The 21,821-nt window shown below is 42.3% G+C and overlaps 1 protein-coding gene across 2 annotated transcripts in view; it reads right to left on the bottom strand.

Annotated features, from left to right (window-relative positions):
* Positions 1-21,821, bottom strand: part of LOC144754604 (uncharacterized) — a 178,999-nt gene that overhangs the window by 17,884 nt on the left and 139,294 nt on the right. Inside the window, exons 4-5 of one of the 2 annotated variants that reach the window (XM_078642614.1) lie at positions 15,162-15,289; positions 4,311-4,433 (exon numbers count right to left, since the gene is read on the bottom strand). In XM_078642614.1, coding sequence (XP_078498740.1) covers positions 4,311-4,433; positions 15,162-15,289 — 251 coding nt within the window. The remainder of the gene's footprint in view (positions 1-4,310; positions 4,434-15,161; positions 15,290-21,821) is intronic. The other variant, XM_078642615.1, reaches the window with a different exon arrangement.

The raw sequence follows: 21,821 nt of genomic DNA, 5'->3' as shown, positions 1-21,821 counted from the left end.
TATAAAAATCATGAAACACTTTAAGAATTTCCTGGGGATCAGACACAATAACCCCAGCCGTTCTTTGTTCATCCTCTTATATTCTCAATTTCTGGGATAAACATCACCCCATGGCCTCGCCATACTCATGACACTCTTTCCTATATGTTTGATATTTTATGGCGCTCTCCTTGCTCCATTCTAGATTAATTTTGGCCATACATCTCGCTAGATTATTCTGAAGTGCTGTGGTGTTATATCCTGCAGCTAACCCGTTAACTAATTCCTCTTCGGCAATCTTAAGATCATCATATAAAACCTGCAATGCCTGTTTCGCTAATTTACATTTTAAAAACCCAAGGCTCTGTGTTTCCCCTCTAAATCCAATGTATCCCATAAAGTCCCTTAGGACGCGGAGTGTCTATTAATTTGCAAGAATTCCTTTATCCACACCTTCATGTGCTTAATACATTTTTCATCCATCAAATGTTTCCTGTCAAATGCAAACGTTCTCGGGGCTACACACCGAGCAAGAGCCGGGATTTCGGCTACCACAGGTGCATGGTCCGAGGTCACCCTTGGGTATACACAGATTTTCAGCCCAGTAATCACTAATGTAGGTACAAAACAATAATCAACACGTGCAAGCCTGTTGTGGGTCTGTGAATAAAATGTATATCATGGGTCTTGCTTATGCAAGCTGTTCCACACATCCAATTGCCCATGATCCTTTAGTAATTGAAATAGAGCCTTGCTGACCTACCTTAAAGGTTTCCTACCTTTATAGTTTCGCCCCCAATATTGAAAATCTTCAGAGGTCAAATTTATATTAAGATCCCCACACAAGAATAACAGAGTGGGCCATGTCGCAAGCTTCCCATTCAAATATTCCAATATTGGGGCTTCATCAAGGTTAGAGCTGTATATTGTACAGAGGGTAAATATAATCCCCCTGTCCTACATTCCACATTGCCTCAATGTCCAAACATATCTGCCAAAAGCCAGTTGCTTGAATAAAAGGTCTTGCTAAAATCGCCACCCCTCTTATGCTTGACTTCCTTGAGGTTACTAATACTGTGTAGCCTAGTTCTGCTAAAACCTTACGTTTTGCCCATGGAATATGCGTCTCTTGCAGACACACCACATCGGGCTGAATCACCCGAAGCTCTCTGGAGACTCTCTGCCTTTTATTATAATTACTTAACCCGCAGACATTCAGTGTGCATATTCGAAGTCCTAAATTTGCCATAAATTCAAGGTTGCCGTACCTACAGGCCTATACCCAAATCTTTTTAATCCTCTGTAGTTTTCTTTGCTGCTATGAATCTTCCTTTTTCTTTTACTTTTACCCCCCCCTCCTCCTTCCCCTCTCCACCACCCTCCTCCCCCAACACCACCCAAACAGCACACCCCGCAGCCCCCCTACGTCGGAGCTTTTAGGACTGGTAGTCCTAGCGATGACATGCTCCCTACACCCAAAAGTGCCTCCACACCCGTGAAGTCCCCCAACAATTGAACCTAACAAAAAAAAACCATTAACCTACAGATCAATGGGCCACAGACAGTAAACATACTCATTCTCTTCCCCCATGATATCACCTGTTGCAACAGCTGGGGGGTATACAACTCCATAAACTAGAGTTTTGCAAATAATTAAGCATAAGAGCACAAAAGGAATCTGCAAATTAGATAATAATTCTATAAGCCTAATCCCTCCTTATCCTTCTTTGAGGGTTTGCAGAAACTCTTTTGCCAAAATTTCAGAGGTGAAAAACCTAGTATTCTCTTTATGGGTGACTTTAAGTTTGGCTGGTTGTAGTAAGAAATCTTGGGCCCCCTTAGTTTGAAATGGTAGAATAAGCGGACGTAATTGCCAGGGTTTCTCTACCGTCTGATGGGCGTAATCTGGCCTAACAAAAAATTCAACCACCTTGCCGACTCTTTTCCTGTCAGGGCGTGCCAGATCAGAAACTGCTTCTCGTGGCAAAAAGTTATTAAATGATATCAATATAGCCCTTGGTTTAACCACTTCTGCCGACTGACCTGGCCGATCCCGGACAGAAAAGGGAAAACGGTGAGCCCTCTGAATCCTCTTTCTGCCAGTCCTATTGAGTTAATCCTGGAAACGCCTCAGTAAACAATTCAATAATAAATTTACGAGGGTCCTGTCCTTCATCCCCCTCAGGAATTTGAAAGACTCACAGATTGTTCCGCCGAGCTCTGTTCTCCAAATCAATACGTTTCCATAGCATATCATCCTTCCCTGCACGTAAGGTCTCATTCATCGTCTTTTGTGAAGCTAGTTTATCCTCCAAATACGAAATACAGGCTTCTGCTTCGGTAATTCTTGCAGTAAACTCTGAGCAAGTCTTGGCGATGCGCTGTACTGAATTTTGTAATTTACGACAGACATTCTGTGTCCTATGGCTTTCTAATAGTGTTTCCTCCCTGTGAGTCATTATTGTTTGATATATAAGACTCAAGGATACCTCTTCTGATGGCTCTACTGTTCTTCGCACCACAGAGGAGTCAGATTTATCCGGGGTTCTAACCATTGACTTTTACACTGGTAAAGAGGAATTGGCAAAGTAGCAAGACTCCTCTGTCAAAGCCCTTTTCTTCCGCATTGTCTGCGGGCTTCCCTCCGATGAATCCCTTCCTGTATCCTTAGGGCATTTAGTACTATGCTCACTCAGCTCATCCCTATGTTGAGCCATAGGCATTTTCCCATTTCTCATCATCTCCTCACTGGATATATCCGAATGATCCGAATGATCTGATGATGACAAGAACTTATCCACAAGATCCACCAACTCTGCCTCCTTCGTTAGTGAATCTAGACTGAGTGACTCTGTCCCATTAAGAGCCCCAGCCAAGCCAACTGAGACATTTTCCCTTCTAACCACAATGTTATTATCATTACAAAGCTTCTGTGGTACAACTGGTTCAGTATCTTGGCTACCCAGTTCCGGGGGTTCACCCCACTGTTGTTCACTCCTGCAGGATTGCGCTCATCCTTTTTACCAGCGCCGATAGCCAGATCCATATTGCTGCCAGATATTAAATTGTCCATGGCAACAGCGTCATACAGAGAAATCTGATGAGCACCTGAACTCTCCTTCATAACTTCCTGATGACCGGGGGGACCAACAACAGCTTCAACACCCAATGTTCATGGGATCTTGTCTATTTGGGGATTCGGAATACCCTGGATCCCCGTTTTCTCACTCTTCCCACCCTTGCCTTGTGAGAACATTTGTGGGATAGTGCATTTCGCGGGACTGACTATGCCCGTAGAGTTACCACGAGCACAGCTAACGCCCTTATTTGTTTTACCATTAAGATTAGAGGCTTTCTTACCGCTCAGCGGCTCCGCGGTTTTTCCTCCCGTTCCGGAGACAGTTCCAACGTCCGCCACGGTAGCAGCAGCCGTAGCACCATCAGCCAGGGTCCGGGCTTTCCCTCTCACCTTTAGGCGGCATTTTCAGTGTTCTACGATATTCTGTTCTCGACTCTCCAGTAGTTTTGCCTGCAACAGTGGCTGCTTCTCGGCTCGGCATCCACGCCTGGCCACTTGTGGCTACAATGTATCCAAATCAGATTTTGCTGAGATAATGAAAAATAGCTGTCGCGGCAAACCTGAACATGCCAATAGTACCAGGACTGAGCTTCGCACACCTCGGTAAGTGCTCAGATCCACTTTCGCCCTCTCGTCCTCTCACTATCCACAGCACATCTTCCTCACGGGTGTAGGCGGACAGGAGCTACCAGCTCACACGACTGAGCTGGCGGCCGCCATCTTGCCTCCGTCAAATGATATTCTATATGTAATATTCTGATATATAGTTCTGTTGATTTCTACATTGCCACCCACTGTAAAACTAAGACAGTGTTCTCGTTATAAGAGCTACTATATTTCTTGTAGCTCCCATGATATCCCCAATCCAACAAAATCCCTTCTATTTCCTTTGGGTAACTGATTAGACTTTTTCATGTCAGTAATATATTGGGTTTTTTGTGCCCTGTTGTGTCTCCCATGCACTACTTCTGCCAGCCTCTCTACTCACATCCATTGTGGCGACAAGTTAATCATCCTGTGCACATTTTTTTAGATACTCTGAGAGATCCATCTGTCTAACCCTGTTAACCATTGAATCGCAACACTGTTAGTTTGTTAGTTTTCATACTGGCTGCAGACCATGATGGAACTATCTGGAATACCAAAGGTCTGACTGAATGATCAGAAGTAATTCTGCTTTGCCCTGAAGGTTCTAAGGTTTTCCAAGACTGAGTGAATGATCACCATCTGTCGGTGAGAACGTGTTGCTTACCGAGTCCATCAGGATGCTATCCAGAGTGTCAGCAGTCACCAACATGTTGCTCATTGTCACCTCCCTTTGAGTGATGGTAGTATGCATACAATGTACAATGGCTAGTTCCTGCAGGAGTGTTAACTGGAAGAAAAGGTACATTTCATACATGTGAACAACAGAGTCAATCAGGAACTTATTCACAAACTGCAACATACTGCAAAATGCTTAACCCAAAACATTTGTCTGAAGACCTCTGCCTCCACCTCTCTTATCTTTACTACGAGATCTTTGCCCCCCACATATACCTATAATTTTGTACTACCTGTGGGAGGGATGGGAGTGAGTGGCTGGAAACAGGGAAAAGTTATTACTAAATGGGAGAGCTTTAGGGAAAGGTAATTGGGTATATATATATATATTCATTAAAAACCAAAGGTTATAGGGTAGTTACAGTTAGCTTCAGATTTTCCACACTCAAAACCATAGAAATTCAGCAGTTATAGCTAGAGCTATCTCAAGTAACTATAACTTGTGCCTAAGGTAATTATAGCTCAACCTCGCCATGAACTGTTATCTCATCAACAATTTAACAGCAAAAGTTGCACTGCTATTATCAATAATGTCACTGAAGATGTCATGAGTGAAGTAAAATGTGAGGTGCATGGTGACCTTGCGAGTTATAGTTGCCTTAGGGCACAAGGTATAGTTACTCCCCATTAGTAACAGGGCTGGACAACGGGGAATGGGGTCCCCAGGGCTTAAATCAGCCCAGGGAGGGGGTCTGCATGCCCCCCTCACCCTTCTTACCTATATCTGTACCCCAGAACATGGGGTCCGAGGCTGAAAACGGTAGTGGCCCTACGTGCTGCCCTCTCAATATTTTATAAAGCTGGGCCCCGGGAAATGGGGACATCAGGGTTGGCTCATGCTAGGGAAGTGGGCCACGTATGCCCCTGACCTATATGAATATACAAAAATGAATGTGCCCTCAAGTAATGCAACTGGAGCTATGTGAAGCGCTCTGATACCCAATTAGGGTCAAGTTTGCGCTATATAAAACTCTGTAAAAAAAAAACCACACAGGACCTTAACCATCCAGGGAATTCAAGAAAACAAGCAAAGGAGACTGTACTTGTTTATTTTTTTGGGTTTGGCCAAAGATCCTCTGGAAAATCAGAGAAAAATTTAAATCTAAACATTTTTGCCCAGGCACGGTTACCTGGGGCACCCCGCAACCAGTCCTAGGGGGTCAGAGTATTCCTACCCCACCCCATTGCATTTTTTCCCCATTTTTCTTGTGAGTCGGGCCAAGTTCTGAGTCCCAAAATGTCTACCACTACTTTCTAGTAGAAGTGTTGGCAGCCAATCAGATCTCACTATGAGAACTGTCGGATCTGCAGACCTTCTGCATCTCCATATATACATATATCTTTGTTTTACTTAAAAACTACTGAACAGATTTAAACCAAATTACGAGAGCATGCTTTCTGCCACATTTGGTGTAATTCCATTCAGCAGTTCGGGCTATAGTCACGTTCAAAATTCCTATGGGAATTTACATGAGGAAAAGCTGTTTTGGGTCCTCCTACCTAATGGCAACTGCCAGTAGGTGATTTAAAAATATATGTAAATAAACAAACAAAGGATCCCTTTACTCTCAGGCCTTATTGCAATGGTGGTCTCTTCAGATTTCAAGCCGTGCAGTGTCTCTGGCCATTTTTTGTTGCTCAAGTGAATATAGAGAGTGGATAGATCTATAGATATATAGATTGATGTATTATTCACTATAAAAAGATTACAGGAACGTTATAGGTAGGCTCAGATTCCACTTATACAAAATCTGATCTAACTATAACTTACGGGCCCGCAATGCACTGTTTATTACCTCACATATTACATCGCTCATGACATGGTCAGTGACATCACTGAGGACATCACTAATGACATTATCCACAGAACTACTCACACACCCTCTCACACTCCTATATAACCTCGCATGCACCCACTCACACACAAACAATATCACTCAAAGACCAATACAAGTACTCACACAACCACTTACTCATCAATAAAGCCACTCACACACCCACTAATAGTGAAGATTTGTCAAACTACGCCAAAGATATAAACAAGTTACAAAACCCTTTTCCTATGGAAACATGGTCCAATGGTCCAAACTATAACTACCTACTGGTGTCTGCCAGTAGGTAACATGGCATACAACTATATATACATATTGTCAGCATACAAATATTGGGCTATAATTACAACCATACAAGAACATAAAATCCTATGTTTATAAAATAGTAAAAACAAGTAGGCTTAACATTTTTTAAAGAAATACGAATGTGTCAACAGTAACAACACATTTAATAATCTCATGCATCACATCAAGGTTAATCAGGTCTAGATTGTCTTGATCTCAAAGCAGCATGTAGAAAGCATGAAACAGCAAAAAGATAATGCTTGATCATCAGGAGCTGCAGATACATAAGTGCCAGGTATCCTTGTGAGAAGTTCAGAACTTTCAGTAAAGGGAAGAGGAACTGCTTCCTAGGCAAGCTCAAATATTTGCAAAACAAAATGTAGGGTATCCTATGGAGACATATTGTTGCATCCACAGGGACCTAAGTGCCTGAAAGAGACTGCCCACTAGATGTGGCCAAAAGATGATGTAGCACGTTAACCCTGAATCGTACCAACAGAAATCTATCCCTTTCATTAGATAGGAGAGAAAGGAAAGCTCCATGCCCTGAACAGTTTTTAAAAACAAATGCCCCTATACAATGGGTTTCACAAGCTCTATGTGTTCATGTTGTAATAAGGGTCTTTTGAGAAACAAGTCTCTCACTCTTTTGAGTTCCAGGGGGTACGGGGAGTAATAATTGCAGTATATGTTCACTCAAGCCATGCTGGTAAAAGCTGCCTTCACATAAGCAATCCAAGGGATTTGATGCATGTTGTCAAGGGTCAGACAATCAGACATAATCAGTCTATTTAGTTGGCATCCCTCCCCAGTCTATATCTTGATCCAGCACAGCAAGGGTCTGAGAGCAACAAGGTCACCAATGTATTTAAAACTAAGTTCCTCATGAACTAAATAAGCTGGGGTACTTTGTGGACCCGCAGAATACACCTTAAAATGTATTTACTGTGAGTTAAATGTTATCGACCGTCATGTAACCCATACATCACAGTCATATAGCTCCTTGGAGATGCACTTGGACCAAAAAAACTTAACTAGAGGGTCCAGTCACCATGAGCCCAACCTCTGTGCAACGCTAACTACAGTCCCCGTGGTCTTTACCAAATCACAAGTCTTACCCTTAACTAGGGGTTTACAACTCATATTAGCATCAAATACCACCAGCAGGTAAGAGAAAGCTGGGACCTTACCCAGGGTATGACTCCCCACCTTGAAGGTTTTGAAACTTGTGGAAATTCAGCGATGTTAAGAACTCTCTCTTCAAGTTGGGCTTTAAATAAGATATGCTCTACCCTGCCTGGCTACGAGTTGAGGTCAATGGGAAGGCTCGCTCCTTTGACAACCCAGCAGAGGCAAACGACTTTTGCAAACACTTTGCTTTCAAGTCCTCCTCTTCTAGACAGAACATGCTGCAAAGTACTGGATCAGCGACTCCTGCTCCTTAGTCCCCTTAGTGCTGATATGGCCTGCAGTATTTGGATTCTCTCTCAAAATAGGGACTACTTCTGCATAACACCTGTGGACTGCCTCAGACAGTGTGCTTTGCTCATAATTGGCTTCTTATTACTTTTTCCTTACAAATGCTGTTTATATGTGGTTGATTCTTCCTTTCTATTTCAGCTATTCCTCTAGAAACGGGCCACACCATGCAAACACGTCAACTCTCCCCCATGGAGAACACTGCAGTAGCTTCATTGGGATTGTTTAGTTCTTTGTTTCTCCTTTTCTGGGCTTTATTGGATGTTTTCCTATTAAGCGGGGGTGAGGGGGTGGGGGTGGGGGTGGGGGGGTGGTAGGTGTGCGCCCTTTCTGCTTTCTCTTAAGTTTTATATTTGTTTGTATTTGTTATTTGTTTGTTACCCTTTGCACAACAGGTACACTATATGCCAGCTCATGACATGGCGCTGTTCTTTTCACACCTGTTTACTCTATGCCGTCTCAGACAGGGCCTGGAGAGGTGATAGACATTACTTTCCTTACATGAAAGATATGTGGCATCAATAATCCACGTAAAGGCAAGTCCTCTCATATCTGTCCCGACATGCCTTCCTTCAGGAAACACGTCTCCTACCCAATGGCACCCGATCATATGCTACTGCTTGGGGGGCACCCCGCTATTTCTCCTGTCACAGCTCCTATTCCCGTGGATTCTGCCCCCTCATACATAAAAGCGGCCCCTATTCCCTCCATAAATGTCACTCGGACCCAAATGGATGCTATTTAATCCTACAAGGCAGCCTCACTGAGAAACGAGTTCTATTAGTCAACATATATGCCCCGAACACTGAGGATCCACAATTCTTTCAGGAATTTTATGCCCATATGGGACATGCAGATGCCAACTTTGCTCTTCTGGGTGGGGATTTCAACATGGTACATACTCTAGCATTGACTCTAGTACCCAGCTGAGTGGTTATCCCCAATCATGGGAAGCACTCCACCTTATATTGCAGACGCTTATGCTCTGCAGGATATCTGATGTGTTCGACAGCTATCCACACCTGGTTATACCTTTTACTCTGCCCCACATGATATTTTGACATGGCTAAATTATTGGTTCTTGTCCACTAATGTTTCACTCTGGACTACAAAGGTAAAACTTCTACTGCAAACTATCAGATCATAGCCCTGTTCTCCTAACCCTACAAGTCCCCTATGGATGTAGGTCAGAGCGCACCTTGAGTATCCATTACTAGGCTCTACATGATCCTGTCTTCTGTAGCAAACTCCATCATTCCATCGTCCAATACTTCGCAATGAACTCGGGCATGGTCTCCACACAGGAAACCCTCTGGAAGGCCTTTAAAACATATATCTGTGGGGCGTGCATATCTAAGCATCTGAGTATCCTATGAGATATTCACTCCCAACCACAATGCTTTTAGACCTCCAAGGTATTGACTTAAGTGCCTCATAAGGCGGCGGCCTCCAACTCCATTGACGTTTAGTATTGTTGACTGAATTTCGCGATCTGGCTGATAGGGAAATCGCATATCTTGGGAAACACAATAGGGCTCCGTGCTATGGTGAGGGGGCGCACCCGACCGCACTCTTGCACGGATAATCCACCCTAATCGCCTAGGTAGTTATGTCGCTGAATTGCGCACCGTCTCTGAGTCCTCTGTTTTTGTTGGCGAAGATGTCCTTGCATAGTCCCAATGATATTATGAACTCCTTCATACTTGGTGGAGATCACCATAGGTCTGGCCCACTGATGGCCAATGACAATTTTTTAGCAAGACGTTTTTTTGCGAGGAGGTCACCCAGGTGATCGACTCTTTAGACAGGTCCAATGGCCCTGGCCTTGATGGCCTTATGACAGTTTTCTATAAAGCTTTCAAACAACAAGTCACCCACATCTCTTTGCAGTGGTCAACAGGATCTCCCGCAAAACACCTGCTGTAGTTACCCTATTGGATACCGAAAAGACGTTTGACTCCTTGGAGTGGCCATTCTTGAAAAAAGCTCGGATCAAACTGGGAATCCCCACCACACTCATCTCCTTGGTCATGCTCTTATATCCTAATCCTGTGGCACGCCTGGGAGTCAATGGCTCCCTCGTGGATTTGTTCCCTATCATGAGGGGGACTAGGCAAGAATGCTCTTTATCTCCTCTCCTCTACATTCCCTTAATGGACCCTTTGGTCTGCCACCTTCTGAAGCGCCACCTACATGAGGTTCCCGTGCTTCTGTTTTTAAAATATTTTTGGCCGGAGTCACGCTGGGTGCAAAAATCCAGCCAAAAAAAGTGCTCTTTTGGCCCTGTGGGACCCCCTGATCAGGCCTATGGGATCAGGGTGCTTTTACCCTGTCCCCTTTTCTTCTTTTTTAATCGTTTTTCTCACCTTTTTCTTTCCCCTCATACCAAATGACAAGATGGCTGTCAACACTTCCTGGTTACAAGTGTTGGCAGCCAATCAGAGGCAAGCTCCACTGTGGCATTTACTGGATGTACCAAGTGGGCTAGTTGGACCCCACACTGAAAAAAACATAGGTTTTCAGGGACATTATAGTTAGTTGGAGATTTCACTTGTACAAAACCATAGAAATAGTCAGTAGACTTAACTATAACTCGTGCCCACGCAATGCACTGCTGATGACGTCACATATTACATCACTCATGACATGCTCAGTGACATCACTGATGACATCACTGATGACATCTCAAATTTTCCATTGGGCATACAAGTCACACAGTCCTTAAAATAACAAACGGAGATGTCGGTTCACCATCTGCCTACTGGCTCAACTACTGCCTCCCGATTGGATAGAAAATAGCCAATTGTGACATTAAATTGCTTAAATTCTCATGGTTCTGCCTATTTCGAACATTTACTTTTGCCACACTGATGAAGGCTGATTGCTGAAACGCGTATGTGGCCAATAAAGTTATGTTGAATGCCCCGGGAGTTTTTCCAGTTGCTTTTTTGGTTGTTGAATGAAATGGGTCACACCCCCGCTAATTGGAGGCACCCGTTGTGAGTTCGGAGGAACTGGTGGGAAACGTGTATGGATATATATATATATATATATATATATATATATATATATATATATATATATATTTGTTTCAACACTGTTAGGTTCAGTTTGCACCCCCGTGTACGGCGCTGCCTGCAGGTGCGTTGCCTCACGCGACGGAACCAAAAGTCGCTTAAAATTTCAACTCGGTCCCCCAACGAACACAAAATCCATTGGAAGGAAATGAGGCCGCCACTCCAGTCACTTTCAAAGTTCGTGAGCACAACTTAATTTATTCTTAAGTTCATAACAGCTTTAGTCACAGCTTTAAAACCAACGCGTTTCGTTAGCTCCCAACTAACTTGTTCACGGTTGTCCCGTGAACAAGTGAACTGGAGTGGCGGCCTCATTTCCTTCCAATGGATTTTGTGTTCGTTGGGGGACCGAGTTGAAAAAATATATATATATATATAAATGAATTACAGTTATTATAATTTAAATACATTTACCAACAAACAATTAGTAATGTTTAATTCATATTAAATAAAAATATACATTTTACTGTCTGGTTGATTTTATAAATAAATATTTAAATAAATAATTTTGTATTAGCTTATTATACTTACAGGAAATATTTTAACATACTTTCAAGATAGTATTGCGGTAGAATTTATTTTTAATTTCTTTTAGGTTTAAAAAAAAATTAAATACATTAAAATATTTTCATTAACTTATTTTAAAGATTAAAAATCCCCAATACTATACCATAGGGAGAATTCTGCCCTGGTGAAATAAGTGTGAAACGTTACCAATGGCAACTAGTCACTTATACATTTGCCTCCACCCTCTAGTTTCAGGAAACGAGGATATGCACATTTCCACTGTGTTGTAACTTTATATGTGGAAACGGTGAATAGCCAAAAGCAGTAAAGTTACTACAAAGTCTAAGAGTAAATGTGCACGTTTTCAGGTATTTCTACTTTTGTGAATAGGGCTGATAGTCTTTTGTGACCGTAAATATTGACCTTTTCCTTGTGCCAGATTTTTCTTAATTATCACTATCCAGAGTAGAAACTAGCCATGCATTCTTACGTCTCACAAATGGCTCCTTTAGATGACACTTAACATAATATTGTAAGGACAAAAGTAGCTGAACATGAGAGCTTTCCATTCACAGATTTGCTGTAATCTGGATCAGGGTATTTCACAATAAGTCCCTCAAAGCAAGATTTGTGTTACATTTCTGGATTAATCTCAGAGTGGTTAAATGATCTTCATTTCGATGAAGTTTATGTACATTTGTTTTACAGGGATATCTTGAATACCTGGCATGATCCAGTCTTTCTGGTTCTAGGTTGCGGACCCCAAGCATTTTTTGCAGCAAACTAGCAGTGTAACTGTTCTTTTTTCAATCCAAGAAGGAATTTGCCATGAAATGTTTTGGTGAGAGGTTAGTGTCTGCCATTTTCTCCCACAGTATCTGACCGAACAGAGTTGAAATGTTCAAACAAAGGTTACAATACTGTTTTCTCTAATGACTCATCCATGAAGTACGATATCAATATGTATACTTAATGGATGCTTTAGATGAAAATCTGTCGTTCCAGGCACTTGCAACACAACACAGCGATGGAATGCATTCCAATACATCTCTGAATCATACTACAACATAACACAACAAAACACACATAGATGCACTACAGCACTGCATGACACTGACAGACTACACAAGACTATAGTACACTGCACAAAAATATGATATAACACTGCAACACCGCACTATAACTTACTTATTCTGTACACTACAGCAAAGCATTGCACTACAAGCAAAGACAACCTAACCTTATACAACTCTACTTCAAACCACACAGTCTTTGCAGTACCTTAGGGCCCAAAAAACATCACACTACAACCCTACACTGTCAGGAAACGGGCTTTTTGCATGTTACCACCCCAGGTCTTGCCCCCATTTGAGTACTAGTTGCAGTTTTTTCGACTGTGCACTGAGGCCTGTTAACCTGACCCCAGTGCCAGTGTACTGACCCATTATAAAAGATTTCTTGAATTGGATGACGCCAATTTGCAAGCACTAACTTACTTGTGAGTCCCTAGTATTTGGCGCAGAGTGTGGCAAAAGACAAAAATGCTACCAGCCTCCCACTGCAGACTAGAAGGGTAGTGTTCACAATGCTAGTTTGACTATGCCATTGCCATTAATGTCAAAGCCACCCGTTCCCTTAATGATATATGTAATTCACCCCTAAGGAAGCCATATAGACCCCTATGGCAGGGAGCTGCATATTGTTAAGCAAGACATATAAGTTTATATAGCCTTAGCAGCAAAACCCTTAAAGTTGTTGTTTTGCTGAGGAAAGTTAGTCCGGCTAACTTCTGAATTGGACTACCTTACTAGGTACATCAAATTCAACTTGATGCCCAAATCGAAATTAATGTCGCTGTTAAATTTAAGCAGCTTTTAGAAAGTTGACACTCTGTGCCCTAGCTAGTCCAGTGGCTTTGTGCAGGCCCGAGCCAACAGACAGCTTTCTACCTACCTGGGGAGACATGTGAACAATTCCAAGGCATAAGAACAAAGGCAGTTGCCACAGAGTGAGGTGTCACCTCCTCTACCAGAAAGACCAACTGAGGTGTTAGTCCAAAAGGCAGGCTTAAAGGAAATGCCACCTTTAAAGGGCGACAACACAACCGAGCAGGATGACTATTGTTCCTGCAGACAAGTTGGAGGCAGAGACAGAGAGGGAAACACTGACCTCAAACCTGTTTTCTTGTGGGCTTAACAGTAGCAAGAATATTGCACTGTGAGATTGCGAAATGCCACACATAACTTGAACTTTGTCGCAAAAAAAGGAGTGGGCCTACTAGCCCATTGGATAGTGACCACGTTGTCCCCCAGGCACTTTCCCAGGATAAAATAGGCACCCCTGGCATGCTAAACCTCATTACACATTGGATTTGGAAAAAGAACCCAACAAGGACTGTCCTCCTGCCCTTGGAACAGCACAAAGAGAGGATTCACTGTTGGAAGGACTGCACCTGCTGCACTTTGGACTAGTAAAATTTGGACTGTGCCTGCGGCTTACCGGCTTGGGAAAACATTGATCCCAGAGCCAGATTGAAGCAGTGACTCCAAGGGTTAGTTGGTTGCCCCCCTGGAACAGCATCATGGATACCAAAGTTGAGAAAGCTGAAACCAGCAAAGCGGTATCCTCTTCAGAGGAATCACCACTGACTGCTGTTGAGTGCTCCTAGAGACATCTCCGATGTAGCCAAAAGTTGAACTCGAGTCTGCTGGAACCAGAACTGCTATCAAAGGTTTTCTTGCCTTAGAGGGACATTAGCCTCTACCAAGGATAGTCCCAGTGACTGCTGTGTCGGCAGATCAGTAGCCCAGCAGCTGCTGGCCTTCGACTGTCACAAAGAGGATGCCATGGGACCTCACATGCAGTGGCCAAAGTTGCCCCACCTCACCCATGCACCAAGAAATCACCCACAGCTCACCCTTGTCGACTGCACAGCTCCAGGATGATATTTGAACATCTTTTCTGCCTGCATCCCCAGCATAGGAACCACTTCATTGTTCTCTATGGTGGTTGTTTTCTAACGGCTGGAACTGAACTGAAAAAGGGTCAGGTGGCCAGGTCACTGCCCAAAGTGACCTTAAGACATGCCGAAGTTGCCAAACTAACTGTTTAAACTTTTCAAAAATGTACAAACTTTTGATGACCAGTGCCGTTTTTTTCGGTTGTATTAAAAGTTTTTTTTATTGTTTTCAAAATACATATCTCCGGAACCTCCAATGAAATTTGATGAACATGGATTCTAACAATTTATAAAAATACGTTCTATTTTCATAAAGTATTGTTGTATCTCTTGTGTGACTTTCTTATTCCATTGTTTGGTGCTGTTAAATTATTTACACTAAGTTCCTTTGTCAAGCTTTGCTGCTCGAACCCCCAGATACCCAGGGTTGAACAAAGGTGAGACAAACAAGCTTGACTGGACCCAAGACAGTTTTTGTGACTGTATTCCATGATAAGGCTTCTACTGCCATATCATATAATACTCTGAAATTCTCACATACATGATATATATCATACCATTAGACAACCACATGTGTAAATAAAGCACATTGCCTCTTATTCCCTAGAATGCCCAGTAAAGCAATGGAGAATCACAGTTACCTTTTTTCGATGTTCCAGGATTTTACAACAGAACAAAATGGTCTCATTTGAATTTGCAGAAGCAGATGTATGCAAAAAAGCCATAAGGTTGTTTATGTCCATGCGCCGGACAGATTCCATCAGTCGAACTGTAATGACAACCCAGAAAAACAGACACATGGACAAATAATGTCCAAACAGAGGTTACTTGACATTGTTTAGAAATTTAGAAAAAAGTGTCACAAGATATTTTTAACTTGCAGCAACATTTGCATGAAATATTAAAGAAAGGACACTTGTCCAAGATGCATTGGTGCTTGTGCAAATTATGTTTCATGTTATTTTCTTACAGATTGATTATATCTGGAATTCAGCGGTAGGTCTTGCCACACTGAGATTGACACTTTGTGTTCATTTTAGACTTTTACTCCATCTGTTAGGATCGTAATTGGTTTTTGTACCTCATTCCACAAAACTTACAGGCCCTTCGTTTTAGCTGACTAATCAGGGTGACAGCTGTTGTGATCTTCCGTCCCCGCTCCGTTCCACCGCGGCTTGGTCCGTTTGTTGCGGAGGGCTAATGTTCCGGACAAACCTGACTAGCACTTGCAGGTTGGGAACAGCTGAATTGTGCATGGGACGCCCAACTTACTGCAATTTAAGCAGCATGCCGGCGGGACGTGAGAACACCAGCGGTAGGTCTTGTCACCTATCATTTTGCCCTGCTGCTATTTTTAAAAACCGCATTGAGATTGACACTTTGTGTTCATTTTAGACTTTTACTCCACCTGTTAGGATTGTAATTGGTTTTTGTACATCATTCCACAAAGCTTACCAGCGTTTCGTTTTAGCTTGCTAATCAGGGTGGCAGCTGTTGTGATCTTCCGTCCCTGCCCGTTCCGCCGCGGCTTATGCAGTTTGTTGCGGAGGGCTGAGGGACCGGACATGCCTGGCTAGTACTTCCGGGTTGGGAACAACTGATGTGTGCACGAGACACCTGACTCACTGCTATTTAAGCAGCATTCCGGAGCGGATGTGCAGAGGGCGTGCCGCAGGCACGCCAAAGGCAAGCCCATCTGTGCCCATCCGTGCCTGGATCGGGCTCAAGGCCACCCCCCTGTCCGTTCCCTACTGATCTTGGGATCAAGATTAAAATATACAAGAGATACTCTTGTAAGTCTTAACCCCCAGATGTAGGATTCCTGTCCGCAACTCGATCCTTTGAAAGAGCCTAAGGTGTGCCCTCTGTGTGACATGAAGTTCCTCTTCACCAAAACAAAATGCAGCTTTAACTCGCATCAGGTCCTTTACCCGCAAACAGTTTTGCAAATGTCCCTCGAGGGCCTACTCCTGAATACACGCTCTTTAATTAAACATAACATTGAATTTGCCGAGCTGCTGGAAGCTCACAATATAGATATGGCATTTGTCACGGAGACATGGGCAGATGGCACATCTGATCCGGAGCCATCATTAGCCATTCCCCAAGGATACTTATTAATCAGAATGACAGACAGGATAAGCAGGGAGGGGAAATAGCGATTATTATCCAGGACACCTTGTTGATGAAAAGCTCTACTTCAGGAAGCGGTCCTGATTGTGAACTGCTTTCATTTGGAATCACTATCAGTGAAAACTATATATTTAACGTCATACTGCTGTATAGACCACCAGGGGCTAAGAACAAGTTTGTAGAGACAATAGGTCATATCATCGAGTCTAGCTTTGACTTTCAGGAATTTTCTATCTTAGGTGACCTCAACTACCATTTAGAAAATATAAACGACCACTATACAATCTCGCTTCTAGAGCTGATGGCCAAAGTCTTGATGGAACAACTGATCAAGCATCCTACCCACGAGGCTGGACACACCCTAGATGGAATATTCATATCTAATCCTCAATTGAAAGTGCAGGAGATTTTGCCAATCCCATGGTCTGATCATAAGGCCATTCTGTTGGTCTTACCTCGTCCCATCATCTTACTCGTCCTTATTCTGCTTTTAAAGGGAGAAATTGGAAGGAAATCAGCCCACAGCAGCTGCAATTAACATTATCTGCCTCTACACCAACACTAATGCCTGAAGTAAATACATCCACCAATATTTTTACTAATTGGATAGCAACTGCAGTAAATATTCTAGCTCCAGAAAAAACATTTACTAGCAAACGGTTGAAGAAATCAGAACCTTGGTTCTGTGACTCACTGCGCATCCAGAAGCAACTATGCAGACAAGCTGAAAGGCGCTGGAGAAAAACTTATACGGAAGCCAAAAAAACGGTTTATACAATGTCACTGACCGAATATAAAAAGATGATTCTGGAAAATCCCTTGTTTTTCTCGACTTACATTTATTACTCATCTCCGGCATTTTCCTCCGCTGGAGCACCTAGATGCCCTTGTTCATTCGAGCGCTATATACATTTTAAATTCATTCCTTCAGTCATTCTCTTTTTTTAAAAACTTTTTTTATTTATTGAGAGTTTAAACCATCCGGCATCAGGAAATCCATACAGATACATCAAAATTCCATCATTGTACAATCTTGAGAATCAGCAGAACAATATGGTAGAACATTTCCTGTATTTAGCAAAGATTGTAGTGAAATAGAAAATTACACATGAAATCAACAGTACCTCCAGGACTAGACAGAATATATCAACAGCAGATATCTGCATCAAAACTCTGTACAGTGCATTTAGCGGATGAAATTCCCCATAAACTAATCAGAAAAACTTAACTTAACAAAGTGTTATGCTCTTGATGTATGTGCTTAAAACTACTGGTAAAGCCGGCACTGGCAACTTCAATAAATCTCTATCCCTTAATAGGGTTGTCACCTTTCCAAGAGAAAAATATCGGACATTTGTAGTTGTTTTTCGGATGTGATACAAAATGTGACTTTAAACAAAACCATATGTCTTCATGTGTAAAATTACCCTTCTGTCTTCATTTACTTCAATCATTTGTCATGTCATAACTCATGTCCAGAGCAAATTTAAAAGTGTTTTCTATTTATATTTGCTCTATGTATTCTTCGCATTAGGTAATTTTGCATATTGTTGTACCAACTGAGACAGTAAAATACCGGCGGTGGCAGTAAAAAAATGGTTAGGTGGCAACCCTACCCCTGAACCAATTGGTTTTGCCAATTCTTTTTTAGATGACTTCTGTGAATGCAGAATTTACAGCTCAGTCAGCTTTGGATGGATTTTCTTAGGCTTTAATAAAATCCATTCAAAGATGATCCGGCACATGCACACACATCCATGGCAGCCATCTTAAAATGGATTTTCTTAAAGCATATCAAAAATCCATTAGGAAATGTCTGTCATGCATGTGCATATGCAAGCACCGCAGCCATCTTGGAATGGTTAGAAAACATTTTAAGATAACCACCTGCCAACAAAACAGTGAGCTGCGCTAAGAGCCCGAGGTTTCTGGAGAGCCAAGAACGTGCTGATGGGGAAGTTTGAGCAAAGAGAGTCTGGAGGCCGAAGATGTGGCAGCAGAGAGAGATGTAGACGAAGAGAAAATACTACTTCGTATGCATTGCAATGGAAGATCTGATGCCTGTGGTGAAAGTGGTCATGTCTTGCAATCAAAACAGAGTGAGAAGAAAAGGATCAGATGAGCAACAATCACAAGAATAGCGAGGAAAGCTATCAAAGCAATATCAGAGAAGTGAGAAAAACAACAAATCAGGAGCAAGGAACTGACGCAAAGACTACTCAATGTTTTGTAGTGCTCAATATGGCTTCAACAATACACAGCTAAAGAGACCGAAAACAAAGCACCACACTGAAGGTGTCATACAAACTCTCTTTTCTAGGTTAATGGGGCAAGGAGAACAACCAATTGACATTTTTACCTGATGCATCAGTCAAGTGGCTGGCATATGGCATACTATCATATGCATGCCATGGAGTCATGCTATATGCATGCCATAGAGCTCTTAGTGATGGCTAGCAATTAGCCATCTCTTCAATCTATTTGGGAGATTTTCCTCAGTGCTCATTTTACGTTGGCAAATCACCATGAAGTGTAAAGGGTAATTTGAGGATAGCGGTTGCATGATGAAAGTGGGCTGATAATTCATTCGAATCAGAAAAGTCAAGTCAAAATTATCAGAACAGAAGTTAAGTAGTGTAAGGGGTAACAGATGCTGAAAACAGGAGCAGCAAGATAAAGCAGCATTAGACAATGTGCAGGTAGGTGTGGCTCCCCGAGGGCGCTGTATATCCAGGTTGACAAATGACAAGTATTTCATTAAGAAGAAAGCAACGATTAGGTCAGGTGGGTACTGTAGGTCCTGTCTAAGAAGTGAATACCAGGTCACTTGACAAAATATATCCACTTAACCTGACCCAGAACCAGTAGGTACCAAAAGAAAGAGGCGAGGCCTAAAAGGTCAAAACATATATGTGGAAAGGGGACTAAATGATATAGCAAAATAATGGTGGAATTATTTGCTCACTTCTAATAAATGTTGATGATCAACTTGTGAACACTCCAATGATCTACTTAAAAGCTTCCCATCATACATTTCATATATCAACCTTTTCTAAACTCAAAACCTAAATTGAGATACAAAGCTAAATGTTTGGTATTTTGCATCATTGCTCTATAGGTTTTCTCATATTTTATATTTATTCAAATGTATCAGCGGTAGCTTAGTTTATCTGCATGTTAAACTATATTTCAAGCATTTGTATAGTGCACATTTTGCCTTTGGCTTTGTCCTATGGTGCTGTCCGCAATCTGGTGGCTTTCCACGTGATGCAAGTGTTAACAAAGCAGACCAGCGTCTGCTTTATGGAGTAAAGATGTGTTATTGGTATTGTGAGCTGGTCATACTTTGGGTGAACTGGATAGTTAAGGGTTAAGGCTGTATGTGTTCACCAACAGCGCATACATTCTCCAAATAGCTAAGTATAGGTGTGCATGTGCTTCTGTGTATGTGCTGTGTTTGTAATGTTGGTACTTTTGGTTGTATAGTCTTTCTGAATCTGTGTTCAATGTATGTTAAAAGTGCTAATGTTTTCTGTTGGAGGAGCTACTGTGATAGGCACCATACTGCATGCCTGCAGTGTGTGGCATGCTGAATATGTGGGTGGTGTTCTATTTAATATGTTGTGGAACTCTGTGTGTTTCGTAGTAGGGCTATTGTAACTCATGTGCTGGCCAGTTTAATTACATATCTTGTCTGTGTTGAGTTTGTGAAACATGTTCCCTCTTATGTGTTCTGTTGGAATCGTGTGGCGTTTCCTAAGTGCAGTTGAGACCCCCATGATAACTGATCATAGATTCATCTTGAATGTGTTGAATTTATGTGATAGAGTGCTTGATTTTATTTCGGAGCATTCTGTGGGAGAAAGGCAGACTGTCTTGCTCAGATTCGGTTATTTCCTGTACCCTACTTCTATGTAAAGCTAACTGCTTGAACTACACCTTGCACGTGAGGAAGCCTACGGAGGGAAATGTAAAGAGAATTAGCACTCCCAAAAAAGCTTTCATAACTATGCAGACGTAATAAAAGTGCCTATCATGATAAATTCTAGAGCTGTTACTCTCCATTTTTATAATGAGACTCCTCAAATGTTATACTGTGTTAAAGGCCCCGGCATACAAGACATCATATCCAGGAGCTCTCTCACCTATCCAAAGGGACACCAACGGCATTTGCTAATCACAAAGAGCTTTTGGTCAGAAATTAGGGTTAGTTTGAGGGCACAAGTATCTCTAGATTGAATGTCAATTTCGATTACAGAGTCCCATATGTCTGCACAAACTGAAGAATGTGGCTCCTCAGATGGTCCTCCCTTCAAGCCCAAAGTTGCTGCGGCTTGAAATTATAACATTAAATACAATAACATAACATAGTATAACATAACATAACATAACATCAATCTACTAGAGTTTAAAAGCCATGGTTGCTTGAAAACTAATCAGTTTAAAGATGGATACTAAAATGTCCGGAAACTCGGTAGCTACACGTTTCATTGCCAGTCCTGTAATCCTCCTGGTAAAAAAGGGCCTCCAACTTGGGTCTCCCTATTCCCCCAATTGTATAGTTGTTGCCTGCCTTTCTCTGTTTGCAAAATGTGAATAATTGAGTCAGGATGGGTGATGGCGGACCATGCATGGTCAATTCAACTCATCTATGTTAGACTTCAGATACACCTGAACAATGGTTCACGTTATGTGACTATACGTGTGAATTTATGATAAGGGTTTTTTTACCCAGGAATGGTGCAGCTGTTTGTGACTTTTGTATCAAAAATAAGAGATTAATATATATAGATTTAGAAGGCACTGCTATGGCAGGCTCTTCTAATTTGCCCATGTAGCAAATCACAGCATTTTGTGAGTGAGGCTTACAAGTGGTGTTCCTGCCCCTATGCTCCCCATTGGAATGTATTTTCTCCAGGTCACTGTTTTGGACAATAACTTCTGAAGCTATTTGAGGGGCACTAGAGGGTGCAGAGCAAGATGGCCGCACTGCTGTGAGGCTCTGCTTGACCGAGCTAATATCCGTCAATAATCTGCTGCATCATACCTCGTTAACGCCGTCCAGTGCGGTATGGTGATTTTGTTTTCTCTGCTGCAACGATTGCGGTGCTCTGCTGCCTGAGACTCCATTCCTGTGCCCACGAACTTGAATATAGCTCTTTGCCTTA

The sequence above is a fragment of the Lissotriton helveticus genome, chromosome 5_1, assembly GCF_964261635.1.
Source record: "Lissotriton helveticus chromosome 5_1, aLisHel1.1, whole genome shotgun sequence".
Classification (NCBI taxonomy): domain Eukaryota; kingdom Metazoa; phylum Chordata; class Amphibia; order Caudata; family Salamandridae; genus Lissotriton; species Lissotriton helveticus.
Note: the sequence above shows the minus strand (reverse complement) of the source record. Positions and strands in the feature narration are given on the sequence as shown.